This window comes from Gekko japonicus, unplaced genomic scaffold (genome assembly GCF_001447785.1).
Source record: "Gekko japonicus isolate JY-2015 unplaced genomic scaffold, Gekko_japonicus_V1.1 scaffold21, whole genome shotgun sequence".
Taxonomy (NCBI): Eukaryota; Metazoa; Chordata; class Lepidosauria; order Squamata; family Gekkonidae; genus Gekko; species Gekko japonicus.
Window position 1 is genome coordinate 196,038 of NW_015173122.1, and position 19,880 is coordinate 215,917.

At 45.5% G+C, this 19,880-nt stretch overlaps 1 protein-coding gene across 1 annotated transcript in view; it reads left to right on the plus strand.

Moving 5' to 3' along the window:
- LOC107119379 (putative polypeptide N-acetylgalactosaminyltransferase-like protein 3) overlaps positions 1–19,880 on the plus strand; it is a 198,541-nt gene that overhangs the window by 118,518 nt on the left and 60,143 nt on the right. Inside the window, exon 2 of the mRNA XM_015421841.1 lies at positions 6,264–6,447. Coding sequence (XP_015277327.1) covers positions 6,264–6,447 — 184 coding nt within the window. The remainder of the gene's footprint in view (positions 1–6,263; positions 6,448–19,880) is intronic.

Sequence of the window (19,880 nt, forward strand, 5' to 3'; positions counted from 1 at the left end):
TCCGAGGGCCACTTCCACACTTTTGTCCATATTGTTTTGGGTCCCCACCCCCACCCTTTTCACATGTGCTTTGCTCCCTCTGGGACTACTAGAGAGAGCAAAAAACATTGGGGGGGGGCCCTGAAGCAATGGGGACAAACGAGTGACAAAAATGACAGTGCGGAACTGGCCCAGGAGATCTCCAGCCACCACCTGGAGGTTGGCAAGCCTAACCCTCATTGACCCTTTATTTTATTCTTACAAGTCGATGAGCTAGTTTGGTGTAGTGGCTTAGGAGCACAGCCTCTAAAATCTGAGAGAACCGGGTTTGATTCCCCCGCTCCTCCACATGCAGCTGCTGGTGTGACCTTAGGTCAGTCACAAGTTCTTTCAGAGCTGTTCTCTCAAGGGCAGTTCTCGAGAGAGCTCTCTCAGCCCCACCTACCTCACAGGGTGTCTGTGGTGGGGAGGGGAAGGGAAAGGAGATTGTAAGCTGCTCTGAGACTCCTTCAGGTAGTGAAGGGCAGGGTATAAATCCAATCTCCTCCTCCTCCTCCTCTTCTATCCTAGGCTGAGAGTGACTGGTCCAAGGTCACTCAGTGATCTTCGCAACTGAGTGGAGGGTTTGAACCTGGGTCTCCCTTGTCATGGGATCCAACACTCTATTCACAACACTACACTGGCTCTCTTAACCACTGTATCCTAGCACATATGGTTTTCTTCCTTGGAAGTTCTATTTTGTTTTAACAAACTTACAAACCAAGACCTGGAAGAAGAAGAGAAGAAGAGATTGGATTCATACCCTGCCCTTCACTTGGAGTCTCAGTGCAGCTTACAAACTCCTTTCCCTTCCCCTCCCCACAACAGACACCCTGTGAGGTAGATGGGGCTGAGAAAGCTCTTTCCAGATCTGTCCTTGAGAGAACAGCTCTGACAGAACTATGGCTTGCCCAAGGTCATCCAACAGCTGCAAGTGGAGGGGGGAGGAATGAAACCCAGTCCTCCCAGATTAGAGTCCGTGCACTTAACCACTACACCAAACTGGCTCTCATAGATAAAGTGAACTTCACAATTTCAGATTGCAGCTTTGTCCCATCGAACCTTTGTGCTTACTGAATACCTTCCATTGAAATCAGGAATGGAAAACACGCCGCCCGGGCCAGGATCTCTTGGCTGAGAAGATGGGAAAATAAATATCACGGCTAAAAATAAAGCCTCATCTATCAAAGTGTTCAGTGGTGCCTGACAATGAGGGGTGTGTGACTCTCCCCTTTAAATAAATGTAAGAAATCAGGTGGTACATCTCTCTATGATACATAGTGATGCATGTCATAAAATATTGCTTTGCTTCTCCATCCCACCTTAACCTACATGGCTTTTTCTCCTTTTTTGCCACCCGTTCCTCTGCAAACTGAAACAAAGTCAAAATGACCCAAAGGTTTTGTTTTGTTTTCTTTTGTAATGGAAGCTTAAAGTGGCTTTTAGATTGTCCATTGTAGGTAATTCTCTATTTTGTACTGTCACTCGCTGCTTCATTGTAGGTAGTTCTCTATTTTGTACTAAGATTCCACTCACTGATTTCCACCACTCCACACACACACCTCCTCAGAACGGAAGGCAAATTGGGTTTTGATGGCAGCAGAGGATGGGTTGGATTTGGATACCAGGATTCCCATCAGATTGTCATCAGTTTTTCAGGGAAAACTCACAAGGGTGCTTAACCTAGGTATGAGAGCCAGTTTGGTGTAGTGGTTAAGAGCGCAGACTCTGATCTGGGAGAACTGGCTTTGATTCCCCACTCCTCCACATGCAGCTGGTGGGTGACCTTGGGTCAGCTGCAGTTGTCTCAGAGCTGTTTCTCTCCAGAGCAGTTCTCTCAGAGCTCTCTCAGCCCCGCCTACCTCGCAGGGTGTCTGTTGCGGGGAGGGGAAGGGAAAGAAGACTGTCAGCTGCTCTGAGACTCCTTCACATAGTGAAGGGTGTGGTACAAATCCAATCTCTTCTTCTCTTCTTCTTCTGATTAGATTTGCATCTTTCCTTCCTCACCTTTTGGATACAACTTGTGTGGCACAGCAAGGGCTCTTTTTGTAGCAGGAACTCCTTTGCATATTAGGCCACACACCCCTAATGTAGCCAATCCTCCAAGAGCTTAAAGAGCTCTTCTTACAGGAGCTACTGTAAGCTCTTGGAGGATTGGCTACATTAGGGGAGTGTCGCTTAATATGCAAAGGAGTCCCTGCTAAAAAAAAGAGCCCTGGAGCCTGGCACTCATTGATAGGATTAGCTCTCCTATCGCTCTTTTCCGCCAGTGGGTGAAGAGTTTTTTTTTGTTTCATCTGGCATTCCCTCAACAATCCCTTCTCTCTTCCCTATGTTTTAATTGAGGTTTCTGTGTTTTTTATGTATGTATTTTAGTTTTGATCTCAATTGGTCTCGCAATACCGTTTTTATAGTGTTCATTTTTGAATGGTGAGCTGCCTCAGTGGTCCTGATTGGGCAGAAAGGCAGGATCTAGATTTTGTAAATAAATAAGAAACAGAGCAATACAGATGGAAACCAGTATTAACAAATATAGAAAATCCCATAGGGACCTGGAAGAATTGCGCTAGAAACCCATGCTATATAACAATCAAGGAAAAATAAGAGTCTTCATAGACGGAGTATCATCTTCATACTCTTTTACTCGTAGATAACGAAACTTTCAGGAATTGCGTTCCGTTTAGTTGTAAACACTTCTCCTGAACAATGTGTCGAATATTCTTATTTTAATGGTGTATTCTCGGAACGCAATTCTGGAAAGTTTCATTAACTACAACGAGTAAAAGAGTATGAAGATGATACTCCGTCTATGAAGACTCTTTTATTTTTTCTTGGTTGTTATATAGAATGGGTTTCTAGCGCAATTCTTCCAGGTTCCTACAGGATTTTCACAGGGCTATTTTTGGGCAGGAACGCACAGGAACGGCGTTCCGGCTGGCTCCCGAGTTGTCCACGCCCAGCAGGAACTCATTAGCATAATAGGCCACACCCAACAGCAGGAACTCATTAGGATTGGCTACATTAGGGGTGTGTGGCCTAACATGCAAAGGAGTTCTTGCTACAAAAAAGCCCTGGGTTTTGACAACAAATAAGGTAAACAGAATAACAAGCAAAAGGTGGGTGTGGCTGGATAACCACACTTCTGGTAACATGGGGGTGCGGCCTAATGTGCTAATGAGCTGTGCTGTCAGGGGTGTGGCCTAATATGCTAATGGGTTTCTGCTGTTGGGTGTGGCCTATTATGCTAATGAGTTCCTGCTGGGCTTTTTCTACAAAAAGAGCCCTGATTTTCTATATTTAATAAATAATAAACAACATTATCTGCTTTCCTCTCTCATGCTACTGTGACCCTCAGAATGTCGTGGCCTTCATTTGGGGATCCATGCTGCTTTGTCCTTTGAGGTGCTGAGTTCAGCTTCTAAATGACAGTCAGTCAGCTATGGGCGATTCTGCATCTGGCATTCGCCCCACATTTTCTCAACCCTGAGGGAAAGGTACAGCTCAGAACCACGTTCAAATACCCTGGGGCAATGCCATACTAACTGTGATGTCACCCCTGGACAGCCATCAATCTATGCAGAAGATACCATAAAACCCAGTGATCAAAGAAAGTAAAAGCAGCCTGCAGTATAGAGGGTACCATAAAATCTGATGAGCAAAGAAAGTGAAAGCAGCATGCAATGCAGGGGGGTATTTTATGTTCCAACTTGGGTTTGGTAAAACAACGAAGGGGAAAGTCAATACAGAACTGCCCTGTAGCTCATCAGAGTATCAGATTCAAGCTGCGGTCACACACACACACACTAAATAATCCACTTCCAATCCACTTTCAGTACACTTTCCAACTGGATTTTGCCAGTTCACCCATTAAAATCCAGTGCACTGAAAGTGGATTGGAAGTGGATTATTTAGTGTGTGTGACCACAGCTGACTGGGGAGATCCAGGTTCAGATCTCCACACTGCCATGGAAGCTTGCTGGATGACTTTACGCCAGTCACTCTTTTTCAAACTTGTCTGACTTGCAAGATTGTTGTGATCATGCTAGATTGCCACCCCCAGCGTTGGTTGTGCTGGAAATGACGCCATCACACTGGGACACTGCCAGCCCAGGAAATCCCTACCTCTCCCTTCTCCCACTGGTCCTCAGCCATGGGCTGGCAACCCCATGTGCTCGTTGGGTTGGGTCCAGTAATCCCAGTGCCAGCTGGGAAAGATCGAGTTATGTAATGCCAACATGGGCAAGCACAGTTACATGGTGGGGGACCTGCAAGGACTTGCAGTGGGTACCTCATTTCCCCCTGTATCCTCCTCTGCACACTATTTCCTTCAAGCAACCCCCGTATCTTGACCTTTCCCTGCTTCCTTCTCTCCTTCCCTCTCATCATCCAACCTACCTATTATCTCCCTCCATCTTCAGTTATATTTATTTACTTCATTTACACCCTGTCTTGGTGTAGTGGTTAAGTGTGCAGACTCTAATCTGGGAGAACCAGGTTTGATTCCCCACTCCTCCACTCGCAGCTGCTAGATGACCTTGGGCAAGCCATAGTTCTATCAGATTGTTGCGGCTGCTTAGCAACAGCACTAGGCATATTTGTTTCTTAAAACTACAGACACTGCTTCTATCATTTTAGAAGTTTTAATCACACACACACACCCCGGTGGTGGTGGTGGTTGTTTAAGATTTCAGATTTTTCTGCAAACCTGGGGCTGTTTCCAGGTCTGTAGAAATATATGTCTTGTCTGTTCATGGCTCTAGTCTCCAGATTTAGGTATCTGTCATGTTGAGAATTAGATACATAGATAATATTATTTGTGCTGAAGATATTTGGCTTAGGTTTCCGACATCTCTGTGCAACTTATCTTTAAATATAGGAATGAGAGAAAGTATAAATGGCTAAAATTACATCTCTAGCTTCTAAACTACGTTGGAGATGAAATAAATGGATTGGATCCTTTTGCTGTATTTGTTGGCAATGTCCTATCATTAAAATATTTGGGTATAATGTTTTTAGTATGTTAGAGGTTAATAGTGAATTGCAAATTCTCACATCCCCAAATACTTTTGTTGGGCTATATACAAAGGAGGTAAAAAAAGAATATGAACATAAAGAATCTCTGTCTATAACTGCTAGAATACTGTTAACAGAGAAGTAAACACATCATTCTTTCCAGGCCTGGTTTATTATGTTTACAGATACATTAACAACGTGTAAATATCTGTGAGAAAACAAGCTATATTTTCAAGAAATATTTATCTCCAGTTGTTAACCTGTTATTCTGTTTTGGAAGATCAAGCCAGATGATTTTGTAAGACATGACATTTTGTTATGTATGTAACATTTGTATTTCTCTCTCGCTCTCTCTATCTATATATCTCTATCTATCTAACTATATCTCTATATCTATATATATAGGCTGTAATAACTCATTTGGGGGATGAGAAAGAGGTGCATCCAAAAGCATGTGCACACACTAGGAAGATGCTCAGGTGTGCTGTAGACGTATGCAGTGGGTGAAGCAATGATAAGCACTTGGCTTTACAACTGACAAAAGGAAGTGGTGCTTTACATAATTAGCAGTTGGCTCGTGGAACCCAAGATGTGGTGACGAGGGCCAGTGGACTGGGACCTCCAAGTGCAAAACCCAAATGCTTCTGATTATTAGAGGCTGCTTATGGACATCCTCGCAGTATCTGATTGGCCACAGCTGGAAACAGCATGCAGGGCTAGATGGACCTTTGGTCTGATGGGGCCAGGCTTCTCATATATTATGTTCTTATGCCTAAACTCTTATTACAACCCTTTTCCACGTGTGTTTTGCTCTCTCTAGTGGTCAATTCGATATTACATCGCTGTATGTCCAGCATATCTCCCTGCAGATTTTATGCGGGACATACAGTGATGTAATATCGAATCAACCACTAGAGGGAGCAAAAACATGCAGTAATTTTAAAAAAACCCAAAGCAATAGGGACACATGACAAAAATGAGAAGGCGGGAGAGCCCTTTGTCTTTTAGGTCATTTCCAGGACATCTTTTATGCTAAAAAACTAATCTTCTCTAACAAGGGTGCCTACAAAGTTCCCTTTGCCTTTGGTGATGGTATCTGCACAGTGTTAATTGTCCAAAACAGATTTGCTAGAAACACAGATGGGCGTCTACCACCTCTTCCAAGGTATGATGTGGTACCATGCTTCCAAACAGCAGCCTTTTACAATTCTCTCTCTCATTTTTCTCTCAAGGTCTGTCAAAATCCTTGGGCCTCATTGAAGGCTATGGTGGCCGTGGTAAAGGTGGACTACCTGCTACCCTCTCCCCGGAGGAGGAAGAAAAAGCCAAGGGTCCACATGAGAAATACGGCTACAATTCCTACCTCAGTGAGAAAATATCACTAGACCGCTCCATACCAGATTACCGGCCAACCAAGTAAGTGTCCCAATATTATATAGCATATGTTGGAGTCTGATGGTCAGTTTGATGTGTAAGTGACAAGGTCACTGACCGAATTCCAGCTTCTCAGAACTGGGGAGATTCTTTCTGACAGAGCAATTGGTTGGTTGCCTGCTGGCTGTAACCTCCTTGAGATATGTCTTGAGCACATTTGCAGGGGAAACAGAAGAAATATAAACTGTATAACTAATTTGTAGCAATATATCTTGATTGTTTGCATGGTGAAACTGACTAATGAGAAGATTTACCTAAAGTGAACTCTCAAGCTGCAAAAGAAAAACAACAACAACAACACACATTTGTTCATATATTATTTCATTCTTCCTTCTTTTCTATGAACCTCTACTGATACTTGATAAATGACTGATTAAGAATATAATCTGTAGTTACAAATATTGACTATCTTTATTGTCTTAACTGATTAGTGAAAGTTAGAAGTAATGGTTGGGTTATTTGAAGCAATATGTTTTGGATGTTTGTAATGTTCTAACTGATGGTTGATAAAAAAAAATTATAGGGTAGTTTTGACTCCTAAAGTGTAGACTATATAGTGTGTGGTGAAAGTATATTGGCATTGTAAAGTTGAGAGCTGATGCTATGGAGAAAATATAAATTACTACGTTTAGGTTGGCAAACAAAGGGGATGTTGAAAGCTAACAATGCTAAAAATATGAAAGGATATCTTAAAGGGACTAGATTGATATTATATAAGAAATTTGAACTGTCTAACTGCTGTGCAATACCTGTGTTTTTTTTTCTTTTATAGTTTTATTGTTATAAAATTGATTAATAATAGTAATAGAAGATAGGATATAGAAAAAATGAATTGTTTATTGGGAACAGAATTTTACTTAATGACATCTGTTGTGGACTATAGATTAACAAAGGGAAAAAGGGAATTATGTATCTAAAGATGTTATGAACGAGGCAATGGCTAGATACTTTTGAAGTGTATGGCTCTCTCTTTTTTGTTTTATATAACTCTTTAAAAAACTAATAGACCTTGCCCATCAACAATGGGCAAGCAGGGGGAAAAAAAAGAGATATGTCTTGAGCTTGGGTTAGGTTGGTTTCAATCCTGTCTACCCTCTTATTGTGATACTGATCTGATCTGGGGATTCGCATGAGCAAAACATTGTATTAAAGGATGCTGGTGAGATTTAGTTGTGTAGGTCTACCAGCTGTCTTGTCAGTTTGACTCAACATGAGTCATTTTGACTCACTGGCAGCGCAGCATGCAACCTTCAGACAATCTGCATGCATTTTGCATCAGCTCTGCCCCAGTGGTTTGGCTTTTTAAAACATTCCCAGTCACCAAGGGACAGCCTGTGCACATAGGTGGGAACTGCACATAGATGGGAAATATGACCAGCAGTGTTCACTCTAACCTGAGTTAGTGTGAGCTAGCTCACAGTTTTTTAGCCTCTGGAGCACACGGTTTTGTCTTAGCTACTCAGTTTTGGGATGGGCATGGGATTGGTGTCAAGGGCTGGGGATTTACCAGGCAAATTGCAAGCATGGACTTTGTAATGCGTGGATTTGCCTGTAGCAGCTGAGTGAATGGTGGTGCCACTTTGGTCTGTACACATCTCTTTCACATGCACTCCACCAACTTCTGTGTATAACAATAATGCAAGCTTTGAATCAAAAATTCATTTGTCACAGTACCAAAAAAGGAGGGGGGACGCGATGAAACCTTGGCTTTAGCTATTAACTCCTTGTAAGTGTTGCAAGGTAACACTTATAACCTTTCTTCACCTTCTAGCAAGGCCTTGGGTAGCTGTCTTCAGAGCTCTTTGTCAAATATATGGTTCATCTCTGGGGGAGAGAGAAAGAGGGAGAGACAAGCATAAAGTTGCAACTGACAAATAAATTCCAGGTCTGGAATCACTGGCTCTGATATTAGAGCAATGGTCGCTTAACAGTAAATGGAATCCGGCTTCTCTGTGGGTCCTTACGAGATGGCCGGATTCTAAATGTGGCTTTGCGGCGATGGGCACTGGTGTAAGGTGGCTGTTCTGCTGAAACAGAGATGATCCATAATCTTATAGAGCCTGTAGGCACTTTTGGAACTTTGAGGCTAGGGAGTGGGTACTGCCACACAATGGTTGCCACAGAGGGAAGCACAAAACAGCCACCAGGAGGTACTGGGGTCAATCACAAAATACTGGGAGGTTGCAACCCAGCGTCTTCCTACAGCAGAGGCAATCCCTAGGGTTGCAAGCCCAGGTCCATATAGTGGTTGGAGCATTTGGGAACCAAGAAGTGACATCATCATGTTGTGTGATGCTCTAGGACTTCCCCAGATCTCTATGGTAAAAACCATAGAGATCAGGGCAACTCCTAGAATGTCGCAAGATATCATGATATGACTTCTGAATTTCAGCTGGTAGTGATGTTGCATGGTTCTCCTTTCTTCCATTGTATCCTCACAACAATCCTATAAGGAACGTGTTTTTTTTTATTTAAACAAATCCTATAAGGAATGTTAAGCTGAGGGCTCAGAGGTCCTGAAGACCATGCATCTGCATTTGTCTATAAAATGCCAAAAATGCAAGTTCCAGTGCAGTATTATCAACTATGACTAGTAGATGCTCTCCAAGATCTTATTTTTTTTAATGAGTTTAATTAAGAATTTTAAAGAAAACATAAAAAGAAGAAAGGGGGGGAGAGAATACAGTTAAAGCACTTGAATAGAAACAAAAAAAGGAATAACTACCAATTGTTTCCTGTGACAGAAAAATATTCATTTACCTGTTACACCCTTACTCTAGGGCTGCAATAGAAGAAGTACATCTCCTTTCCCTGCAGTCTTACATTTTTACCTCTTAATCTTCAAACCCACAGATCATCAGTTTATGCAAGAAGTCTGTAAGGGGCTTCCAGATAACAATACATTTGGAAAGGGCCTTTCCCCTAACCAAAGAAGTAAGTTTGGCCATCTCTGCTAGCGCCATCGTCTTTACCAGCCATTTCTCCATTGTAGGTATTGTTGAAGTTTTCCATTTTTGAGCATATAATAGTCTTGCAGCCATTGTCATAGACAAAAACAAAGTTCCACGTGTGTTTCCTATTTATCCATTAGTCCCATCAAAAAAAGCCTCCCCTGCTCTCCAAGATTTTAGACAGAGAAAGATCTCTTGCTCAGACCGGCTACTTGGAGCCCTTTATTGCTGGTGGCAGTAGGGACTGAATCTGGGGATATCTGTATGCAGAATGGATGCTCAGTTATGGCCCTTTCACACACTCCCATTGTGTCTGTTTCACAGTGATTCCCCTTGCTCATTGGGACTTCCCCAGTAACTCACTGTCCATATTTTGCACCTGTTTTTCTCCTGCAGAGGATGCCTTCTTAAGCAGCCAGTGCGTCAGACCCCCATACGTACTCACTCCCAACAACACTCTTCATGTGCAAGATTTGTTTATTGAGATATGCAGTTGATACAGGTGCAAGTCAACTTGTGCCAGAACTGGAGGCCCACTATTATACCCATTTCAAACTAACCCCCCCCCCATGCCATGGTCCAGTCACACTGGTCCCACCAAGCCGATGCGCTGTCTTTGCCCCCCCACACACACACACCTGCAAACTACAAAGTGTATCTATAGCAGCACTCCTGGCAGCAAAGGCTTCAGGGACACTTCATCTTCCCTCCTCAGGAGGCCACTTGGGAAATTGTTACAGGCGTCTAGCAAAGCTCATTCCCACACATTCCTTCCCCCAATCACTCCCTCCTTCCAGCTCAAAGCAAAAGCATCACAGAAAACAGAAATCATCATGGCAAACGAAGTACTGAGTTTGACACATTGTGGTACAGTGGTCAGAGTGTTGGTTCAGGATCTGGGCAGGCCCGTAGCTATGGTATGGCTTTGGGGGATTCCGTCCCCTTTCTTAAGGGCACAGCCTCACAATAATTTCTCCTGTAGATGCTTTTTCCAATCACTTAAAATCTTTTTTTAAAGGTGTGCCCTCCTTTAAGCAGAGTGGGGCGCTTAGTTGACTGATTCCACACTGAGCCAAGGGGGTTGGAGTAGGTGACCTCTAGGATCCCTTCTAACTCTCTGTCAAGAAACTGGTCTCCTTTAAGAGAGTTTTTCTTGATGTCGTGGACCAGCCTCAGCCTGAGGTGCAGCCAGACTCTGACTTGCTGCCTGAGCCCAGCCTGGGTGAGGACCAGTCTGACTTGCAGCCTAACCAGTCTGATTGGCAACTGGAGCCCATTGTGAGTAAGGACTCCTCTGAAGCCAAGCCTGAGTCCAGCATGGCAAAAGATGACTTCAGAGGACATTCAGGAATTCCAGTCAGATAATACTGAGCCAGCTGAAGTCCGGGAGCAAGTACCTCCAGAGGCACGCACAACTCCCCCAGATTCTCCCCCCCCATAGAAAGAAGGGCTAAAATCAGAAGGCATTTGCAAGAACACAGACAGAGTGAAAGATTAATGGCCTGTCGACAGCTAAAGATGAGTCATTACAGGAGCCTTGATAACTTGCCAGCTGCAGGTAAGTCTAATTAGGGAAAAGCTACTTAAAGCTGGATGTGAGCTGTGGCCAACTTGTGGAAGCAACACGTCACCTCCCAGTGAATCCTGCAACCACAACTCCTGACTCTGCTTTATTCCTGTGACTCTTGGACCGGCTTGACTATGCTTTTGGACTCTCTCTGACTGTAACAACTGACCATGGACTGTTTGGACTGTGCTGTGAACATTCCTTTGACCTGCTCCTGCCTTCGAGACCAGCTGGGCTATGACACTTGACTATAGAAGTGATCACCTCCACCTGCCGGCTTGTTATCAGAATTGTTGCTTAGGCTGGCAGAAGTGATTAACTTGCAGCAGCTGAGAACTACCATCTGAGAACTGCCTCTGGAGGTGGTGGATGCTCCTTCGCTGGACGTTTTCAAGGGGAGGCTGGACGACCATCTTTCGGGTATGTTGTAGGGCTGTCTTCCGGCTACGCTCCTGCAGAGTGCAGGGGGTTGGACTAGACGACCTGCAAGGTCCCTTCCAACTCTAACATTCTATGATTCTAAAGTGGTTGACAGCTTGCAGTTTAGAGATCTATCCTGGTAACAGCTTTCTATTGGCTAAATGGCTTTTCTTTCTGCACGGAGAACTTCAGCCCCGCGAGAAATAAATTTTCCCCACAAGGCACCAAATCCTAGCTATGGGCCTGGATCTGGGAGATCGAGTTTCACATCTCCACTCTGCCATGGAAGCTGGCTGGGTGACCTTGGGCCAGTCACACGCTCTCAGCCTAGCCTACCTCTCAGAGTTGTTGCGAGGATAAAATGGAAGAGAGGAGAACAATATAAGCTGTTTTGGGCCCCCACTGGAGAGAAAGACAGGATGTAAATGTCGTAAATAAACAGTTGTTCGTGCAATTTCCTGGCAGTGTTATTTTTCGGTGTTCAGCTCTCTGTTTAGAGTCTCTAAAAGTCAAATAGAGGTTGGGGAATGGCACAGTATGTGACTAATAGGCACATCCCTCCAAGGGTTGCCAGCAGTGCTCCCTCTAAGCTGTGGAGTCATGTGAGCAAAAATTCTACTCTGTGAGCTCCTGGCATTAAAGTTGTGAGCGAGCAACTTGGCTCCTGCATAAATCAGTTTGCTCTGGAGCCCTCCTTCCTGAGCTAAGACAAAAATGTGTGAGCCAGAGGCTAAAAAACTGTGCGCTAGCTCACACTAGCTCGGCTTAGAGAGAACACTGGTTGCCAGCTCCAGGTTGGGAAGTACCTAGAGATTTTGGGGGTGGACCCTGAGGAAGGCAGGGTTCGGGGAGGGCAAGGACTTCAGTGGGGTATAATGCCATGCGCACCTTCCAAAGCTGCCATTTTCTCCAGGTGGACTGAACTCTGTCGCCTGGAGATCAGTTGTAATCCCAGGAGATCTCCAGCCAGAACCTTAGTGTCCACATGAACACTAAGGTACTGTGCGATACACACATAAGAACATAAGAGATGCCAACGTTGGATCAGGCCGAAGGCCCATCCAGCCCAACACTCTGTATCACACAGTGGCCAGAAATACCAGTGCCATCAGGAGGTCCACCAGTGGGGCCAGGACATTAGAAGCCATCCCACTGTTGACCCCCCCAAGCACCAAGATGACAGAGCATCACTTGCCCCAGAGCCCCTATCTATACCTTGTGGCTAATAGCCACTGATGGACCTCTGCTCCATATGGTTATCTAATTCCCTTTTGAAGCCGTCCATGCTTGTAGCCGCCACCACTTCCTGTGGCAGTGAATTTCATGTGTTAATCACTCTTTGGGTGAAGAAGTACTTCCTTTTATCCATTCTAACCCGACCGTTCAGCAATTTCATGGAGTGCCCCTTGCCATTTCACATACTTCCACTGCTGAGATCTGTTTTGAATGATTGATAACCTGTTTTAGGACCATTTCTTTTTTGCTCATGTTCTTTAACAGGAACAGAAAGAATCATAGAATCATAGAGTTGGAAGAGACCTCCAGGGTCATCTAGTCAAACCCCCTGCACAATGCAGGAAATTCACAAATACCTCCCCCACACACCCCCAAGGACCACTGTTCCATGCCCAGAAGATGACAAAAAATCTCCAGGACCCCTGGCCAAACTGGTCTGGAGAAAAATTGCTTCCTGGGCCCAAAGTGGCGATCAGCATTTCCCTGGGTGTGTAATAGGGTTGCCAAGTGTAAATTTGCCGGGAGCGGGGGGCTCCCGGCTGGCGTCCTGTGCGCGCGCCGCATGCATGTCACCTGGAAGTGATGGGAGGACGCCATAGAGTTTTCCCTTGTATGGCCGTGGCCCCGCCCCAGCGTGCCCGGCGTGCCTGCGTCACTTCCGGGTGATGCGCACGTCGGGGCGGAGTTCCCCCCGGGGCCCAATCCGGCGGCGCTGGGGAACGGGTCTCTGGGGCGGGGGTTTCCCCGCCCCCCGGGGGGACTTGGCAGCCCTAGTGTGTAAGAACTAAGCACTGATGCAAGAACTAAGAAGTAAGCGCTGATGCACAAGAAGTAAGCACTGATGCAACTCTTCCTGCCCTCCCTTTCATGATCTGCCTAAGTTCATAGAATCAGCATTGCTGTCAGATGGCCCTCTAGCCTCTATCTGAAAACCTCCAAAGAAGGAGAATTCCTGGCTTCACAATCAGTGCAGGGGAAAATTCATTGCCAAATAAATGAATGTAATGTGTGAAACAGAACCTATAGCAACGTGTGATCATAGGGAGGTCAGATTGAAAGAGTCTCCACCAGTCATCTTTGTTCCAGAAATGTGGATATTACACGTGCGTTCCTGTTTTCATCCATAATGTGCTGGAAATGTTAATGAAGGATGTGTGTCCCCCTTAAGTGTCAAACATTTCAGCTTCCAAAACAGGGACTTGTTTGAGGAGGGGATATTAGAATGTGGCCTCAAGAAACGCTTCAAGCACCATAGCACAGTGAGGGAAGGCCTGGCACTGTTTAGCTCCCTCCGCCCACATGCTCCATTTTTTGTTTAAAGCTAGACTCAAGTGGCTCAAGTGGTTAAGACGCTGAACTGCAGGCTGTGGAAGGCTGTGTGCAGGCTGTGGAAGGTCAGTAGTTCAGCGGTTCAAGACCCGGGTGCCGCAAGACAGGGTGAGCTCCTGTCTCTAGTTCCAGCTCCTGCCAACCTAGCAGTTCGAAAGCAAGAAATTGCAAGTAGATAAATAGGGACCACTTCGGTGGGAAGGTAACAGCGTTCCGTGCGCCTTGGTGTTTAGTCATGCCGGCCACATGACCACAGAAACGTCTTCGGACAGCGCTGGCTCTTCGGCTTTGAAACGGAGATGAGCACCGCAACCCTAGAGTCGGATTCGACTGGCTTTCGAGCAAGGGAACCTTTACCTTTACCTTTAGACTTTAGTTCAGCCCACACATTTGTGCTTTAAGCATGTCGGGGTGAACTCATGCTTGAGAATTGCCCTATCATTCCTGTCTGCTCCCTCCTGTCCCAATTTGTCAAGGGCCTCACTGCACAAATTTGGGTTTTGTCTATAAAACGGGGGGGGGGTATCTTCTGTATTTGAAAATGGGTAAAAAGGATGCCTCGAATAGGAGTACACTCCCTGACAATTATGTCCCAATTGGATGGGGACCAGGAGATCGTCCAAAACATATTTCCCATTGAAACAAAGACTAGAATATAGAAAAGTAACATATATAATAACTATATTGCAGTTTATATCTAAAAATACTGAAATGAACGACAATTGGGAGAATGTTTTGTACACTGTTTTTTAGATTGCAAGATGTGTTTGCTGATTTTTTGGATTTTTTTTTTAAAATAATAAACCCAGCCTAAAATGGTTAACTCAGATATCCTGGTCTCTGATTAAAATAGATGCAAGTCTAAGGAGCTTAGCCTTAATGGGTTTCAAATTGCTGCATTAGCAAGGAAAACGGTTAAAACCCCCTCTGGCTGCAAAGCATTCCAGAGTGTGTATTAATTTAAACATAGCTCTGCAAACACACACAGACTAATGCAAATTGCTAGGCAATTTAGAAAGCTCACAGATTCCAGGGAGCACATCCGTTATTGCTGTGTGTTGATTTCTGAGCTGCCGTTTTTGCTTAAAAGAAAAAAGAAAAAGCATAAAAACTGAATACTCCTTTTCCTGCGCAAAATAGTTTGACCTTTTTCTTGGGCAAAGCAATCAGCGAAGAGGAACATGCTCTTGAAAGGAACCCGTGCTTCAATTTCGACTATACCTCCTGCGATGTTAGCGTCAGAACTGTATACAGAAGCAATTGTATCTTCACAAAACTTAAAAACTTGTGGAACTCATTGCTACAGGACATAGTGATAGCTGCTCAGTGCGGTGGATTGAAAAAGGGGACCAGAGTGTTGGAGCAGAAGCAGGGGAGAACCTGGGTTCCGATCCCCTTCTGACAAGAAACTCTCTGGGTATGTGTGGGCCGGACACAACTTCTCAGCCTAGTCCGTATTTACAGAAGACAGGTTCAACAGTGGCCATAAGCTCTGATGTTTAAATGGAACCTCCATATCCAGAGACAGCATATCTCTGAATATCAGTTGCTGAGGGGCAACAATGGGTGGGGGACTTTGGCCCTGGGGATCTGCTTCTGGTCCTTTCAGGGTATTTGGTTAGCCACTGTGGGAACCAAGACGCTGGACTAGATGAACCATTGGTCTGATCCAGCAGGGACTCAAATATGCAGCATGCACAGAACCAAATTGTGTGTGTAGAGCTGACACATAAGGAAACAGCCACTGGCTAGAGACGCAGGCACATGTAACACTAGAGGAGCATACACAAGGGAAAGGTGGGCTCACACCCTGCGGGGGCAAAAGGCTAGCAAGGTGTACAAAGGAAGAAGAAGAAGAAGAGAAGAGATTGGATTTATCCCCCACCCTTCACTTGGAGTCTCAGAGCGGCTTACAAAGTCCTTTCCCTTCCCCTCCCCACAACAGACACCCTGTGAGGTGGGTGGGGCTGAGAGAACTCTGACACAAACTGCTCTTTTTCAAGGACAGCTGTGCCAGAGCTTGTGGCTGACCCAAGGTCACATCAGCAGGTGCAAGTGGAGGAGTGGGGGAATCAAACCCGGTTCTCCCAGATTAGAGTCCACACACTTAACCACTACACTACACCAAACTGGACATTTATACACACTACAAATAAGAATATTATTTTTGACAACCAGGAACCGGCAGGAGCTTTCCAATCTGATAGCTATTCTGGTGCCTCGCTATCTGGTTTTGATTTCCATAGAGGAATGGGGATGGCAAGGAGGCAGCAATTTATTAACAACAAGTATGCCAATGACAAGCGTAGCAAGGAAACCATTGTTCCAATTGGCACTTTTGTGCTCAGTCTGTCCACTTTCTACCATCTGCTGGCTTTGGGAGAGTTTTCTGGATAATCCTGTTCTGTTTCCTTAAGTGAATATACCCTATGTCATTTCTTTGTGTGATTGTTTAGAATATTTTTTGCCAGTGGTTTTGGTTTTCCACTCACTGCTGCAGGCCTTGTAGATCCATTTGCAAGATGTATGCAATGTTGTATGGTTTCTTCGCACAGTGTGTGTTGCATCTATATTTACAGTATACATCATTTACACGTACAGTGTGCTGCCGTTGCGTCCCGTAGTCTGGTTTATGGTCTTTCAGTATTTCAGTCATCCTTGGGTTGCTCAGGAAACCTATAAATGTCTTTGCCCTCCATCAGGAGAGTAATACCAAGTTCTTTGTATAAATTAAATGTCAATATTTGAGAGACGAAAGCCCTTCTCTGATGTGACCTCCATGCATCCTGGCATCCCGGCAACTGTGTTATCAGGAACGTGCACTATCCACAGTGCTCCTGATACGTGTGGTTGCCATGTGGCCTGAACAGGAGCAAGATGTGTATTTTGTAAACCAGATGTGTATTTTGGTATGTACAAACCAGAACCCTGGAAAATTCAGTAGCCAATTCACATGTGCTCAGGCCATACACGTATACAACACAGGAGCATTTCCCAGTCTGGTGTAGTGGCCAGGGGTCATTTCCTGCAGGAGCGCACAGGAGCGGAGCTCCGGCAGTAAAGAGCCCAGGGGGTGGGCACATGCAACAAGCCCCACCCCCTGCTCCCAGCAGCCCTCAGTCAGAGCAAGAAGCAGCCAGGTAAGCTGCAGAGCCCCCCTGCCCAAAACAGTCCAGTAGCACCTTTAAGACCAGGTTTTATTCAGATACAAGCTCTCCCTCCTCTGCGAGGACAGCTCTGCATGTTTCCCCCCCCCCAATAGCTAGCAATCCAAAACAGTCCAGTGGAGCGGTGGTGTTGCCTTCTGACACAGTTCCGGTGATGTCAGGGGGTGTGGCATATGCTAATGAGTTATGCTAATGAGCTCCTGAACCTCTTTTTCTATGAAATGACCCCTGGTAGTGGCTAAGAACGGTGGACTCTAATTTGGAGAACTGGGTTTGATTCCCCACTCCTCCACACAAAGCCAGCTCAGTGACCTTGAGTCAGTCATAGTTCTCTCAAGAGCAGTTTTCTCAGAGCTCTCTCAGCCCCACCTACCTCACAGGGTGTCTGTTGTGGGGAGAGGAAGGAGATTGCAAGCCGCTCTGAGACTCCGAGTGAGGGAAGGGTATAAATCTAACTCCTCCTCCTCCTCCTTCTTCCAACATGGCAACTGGGTATATTCAGAGGATCTAGGTAAGGTGGGGAAGCTCTCTTTTAACATGTGGATCTACTGTCTTTCAATCTTGATCATGGTATAGTAGAGGAATCATAGCATAACAATGATCTTCGGACTTCAGTATTTCAAGAAGCATATGTAGGCTGAGGACCAGAATCTTAAGCAGAATCAGGTGTGAGGGATTCAGTGTGTGGTCCCTGTTGTAGTTCTAGCTGCAGAAAGCAAGCAGGCACTGTACAAATAAGGCAGACCACAAGTGCTCAAAAAGTCATGCAAAAAGAGTAAATTTATATGACAAGAGTAACAGAGGACCACATGTATCTGTAAAACCAAATTACATCATATAATGTACAGGTCCATGAATAGTGCAAGTCCATAAATGGTACACAGACAAGGACGAAGACTCCGGATTGTGATCTTCGTTCAAGAAGTTCACACTACTTCTTAAAGTACTCATAGGGTGCGTTCAGACGGGGCGTTTCAGCCGGCATAAACTGCACCGGTTCCAACCGTTGCAGTTTATGCCGGCTGAAACGCGATCACACTTACCTCCTGTCTGCGGAGCCCATCGCTGTATGCCTGTTCACACACAGCGGGCGTCGGCGGCATAGTTCCTTCTAAGCTGTGTTGGTGTGAGCTAGCTCACAAATGTTTAGCCTCCGGCTCACACATTTTTGTCTTAGCTCAGGAAGGATGGCTCCAAAGCAATCTGATTTATGCAGCAGCCAAATCGCTCGCTCACAACTTTAATGCCAGGAGCTCACAAAGTAGAATTTTTGCTCACAAGAATCCACAGCTTAGGGGAAACATTGGTCGGCGGTTGTTGTTTTTAGCTCAGTTTGTGCATGCGCATAGGCAGCCATCCATAGAATGGCGATCTTCGCGCATGCGCAAAACACCCCGTCCCAAAAAGCATGCCCTGAAGAGAGGACTTACCTTTAAAGTTTAAAGAGTAAACTGGCCTCCCTGAGGTCCTGGACTCTATAAAACATTAAACTAAGGACCTTTTCTTTAAAAAACAAACAAACGCTGGGGCGAAGCTTCACCCAAGCGCATACCGCCGACCTAAAAAAAAAAAGGCGGGCGAAAATCGGAAACCTCGGGCTTCCGAACGGAAGTGGCTCTACAACGTTGGAGAGCGATCAGACGGGGGTAAAGCGATTACAACCGTTGCACTCAGGATACCACCACTTGGGGACCTAGTGGCAGAATACAACGGTTTAAAGCTCTTTGCAAGGGTTACGGACGGAAGGCAGATGTTCGCCGTGTGAACGCCGGTAAGTACACCGATTCCAACCGGCACCTATACCGTTGCAAATGCCCCGTCTGAACACACCCATAATCTAATCCTTAGCACAGCACTCACAGTGTATAAAAGCCTTCAGACCAGTATTACAGGAAAAAACTCTATCCTATTATAATCATTCAAAGCCGGGCACCCAATCAACAATAGAACAAACTCTCCAGTAGTCGGTAGAGGCTTAACCACTACACCAAACTGGCTCCCCAAACAGAGGCCAAGACTCATGTGAGCGCATCATCTCATTCAAGTGCAGGAAGCCCCTGTTGGATCCCCAAGCATCGAGAATAAATCCACGTTTCAAAAAAGCAAAATTTATTTCAAAGCTTTGGAAAGATACTCAAACAAGTCCTTTGTTAGGAATGGGTACAAACAGCCAGGGCAAGTATAATAAAGGGATTTGAACCAGGTACCGAACCAATGGGTCACTTTCCCGCTGGCGGGTAAAGGGAAACGGTTGCGCGCTCAATCCCTGGGAACACTACTATCTCCAGACATAATACAGGTGCAGTTCCCAGGCTCTAAAGGCAACAAGCTAGCATTCAAGCTCTCCTCCTACACCACGTCCTCCAGATGTTCGGCTTAGCATTACAGCAAAATAAAATACAGGCTAGCAGGGAGAGGGGGGGGGAATGAACAGTACAAGCGTACAAGAAACACAGAACAGAATGGCAGCTTGCTGACATACTGCCTCCTCCAAAACACATCCTACCCACCGTCCCCCGGGCAGGGCGGGAGATCTCCCGGTTTGGGCGGGAGGCCTCCCGGTTTGTCCGGGAACTCCTTATGGAACATGCGAATCAGATAAGGGGCCCGAATATCCCCTTCTTCCACCCATTCACGGTGCTGGGGTCCGAAGTCCACCCACTCAATGAGGTACCAGAGTTTACCACGTTTCAGTGTGGAGTCGAGGATATTCGCAACCTCGAAATGTTCATCCCCCTCAAGTAG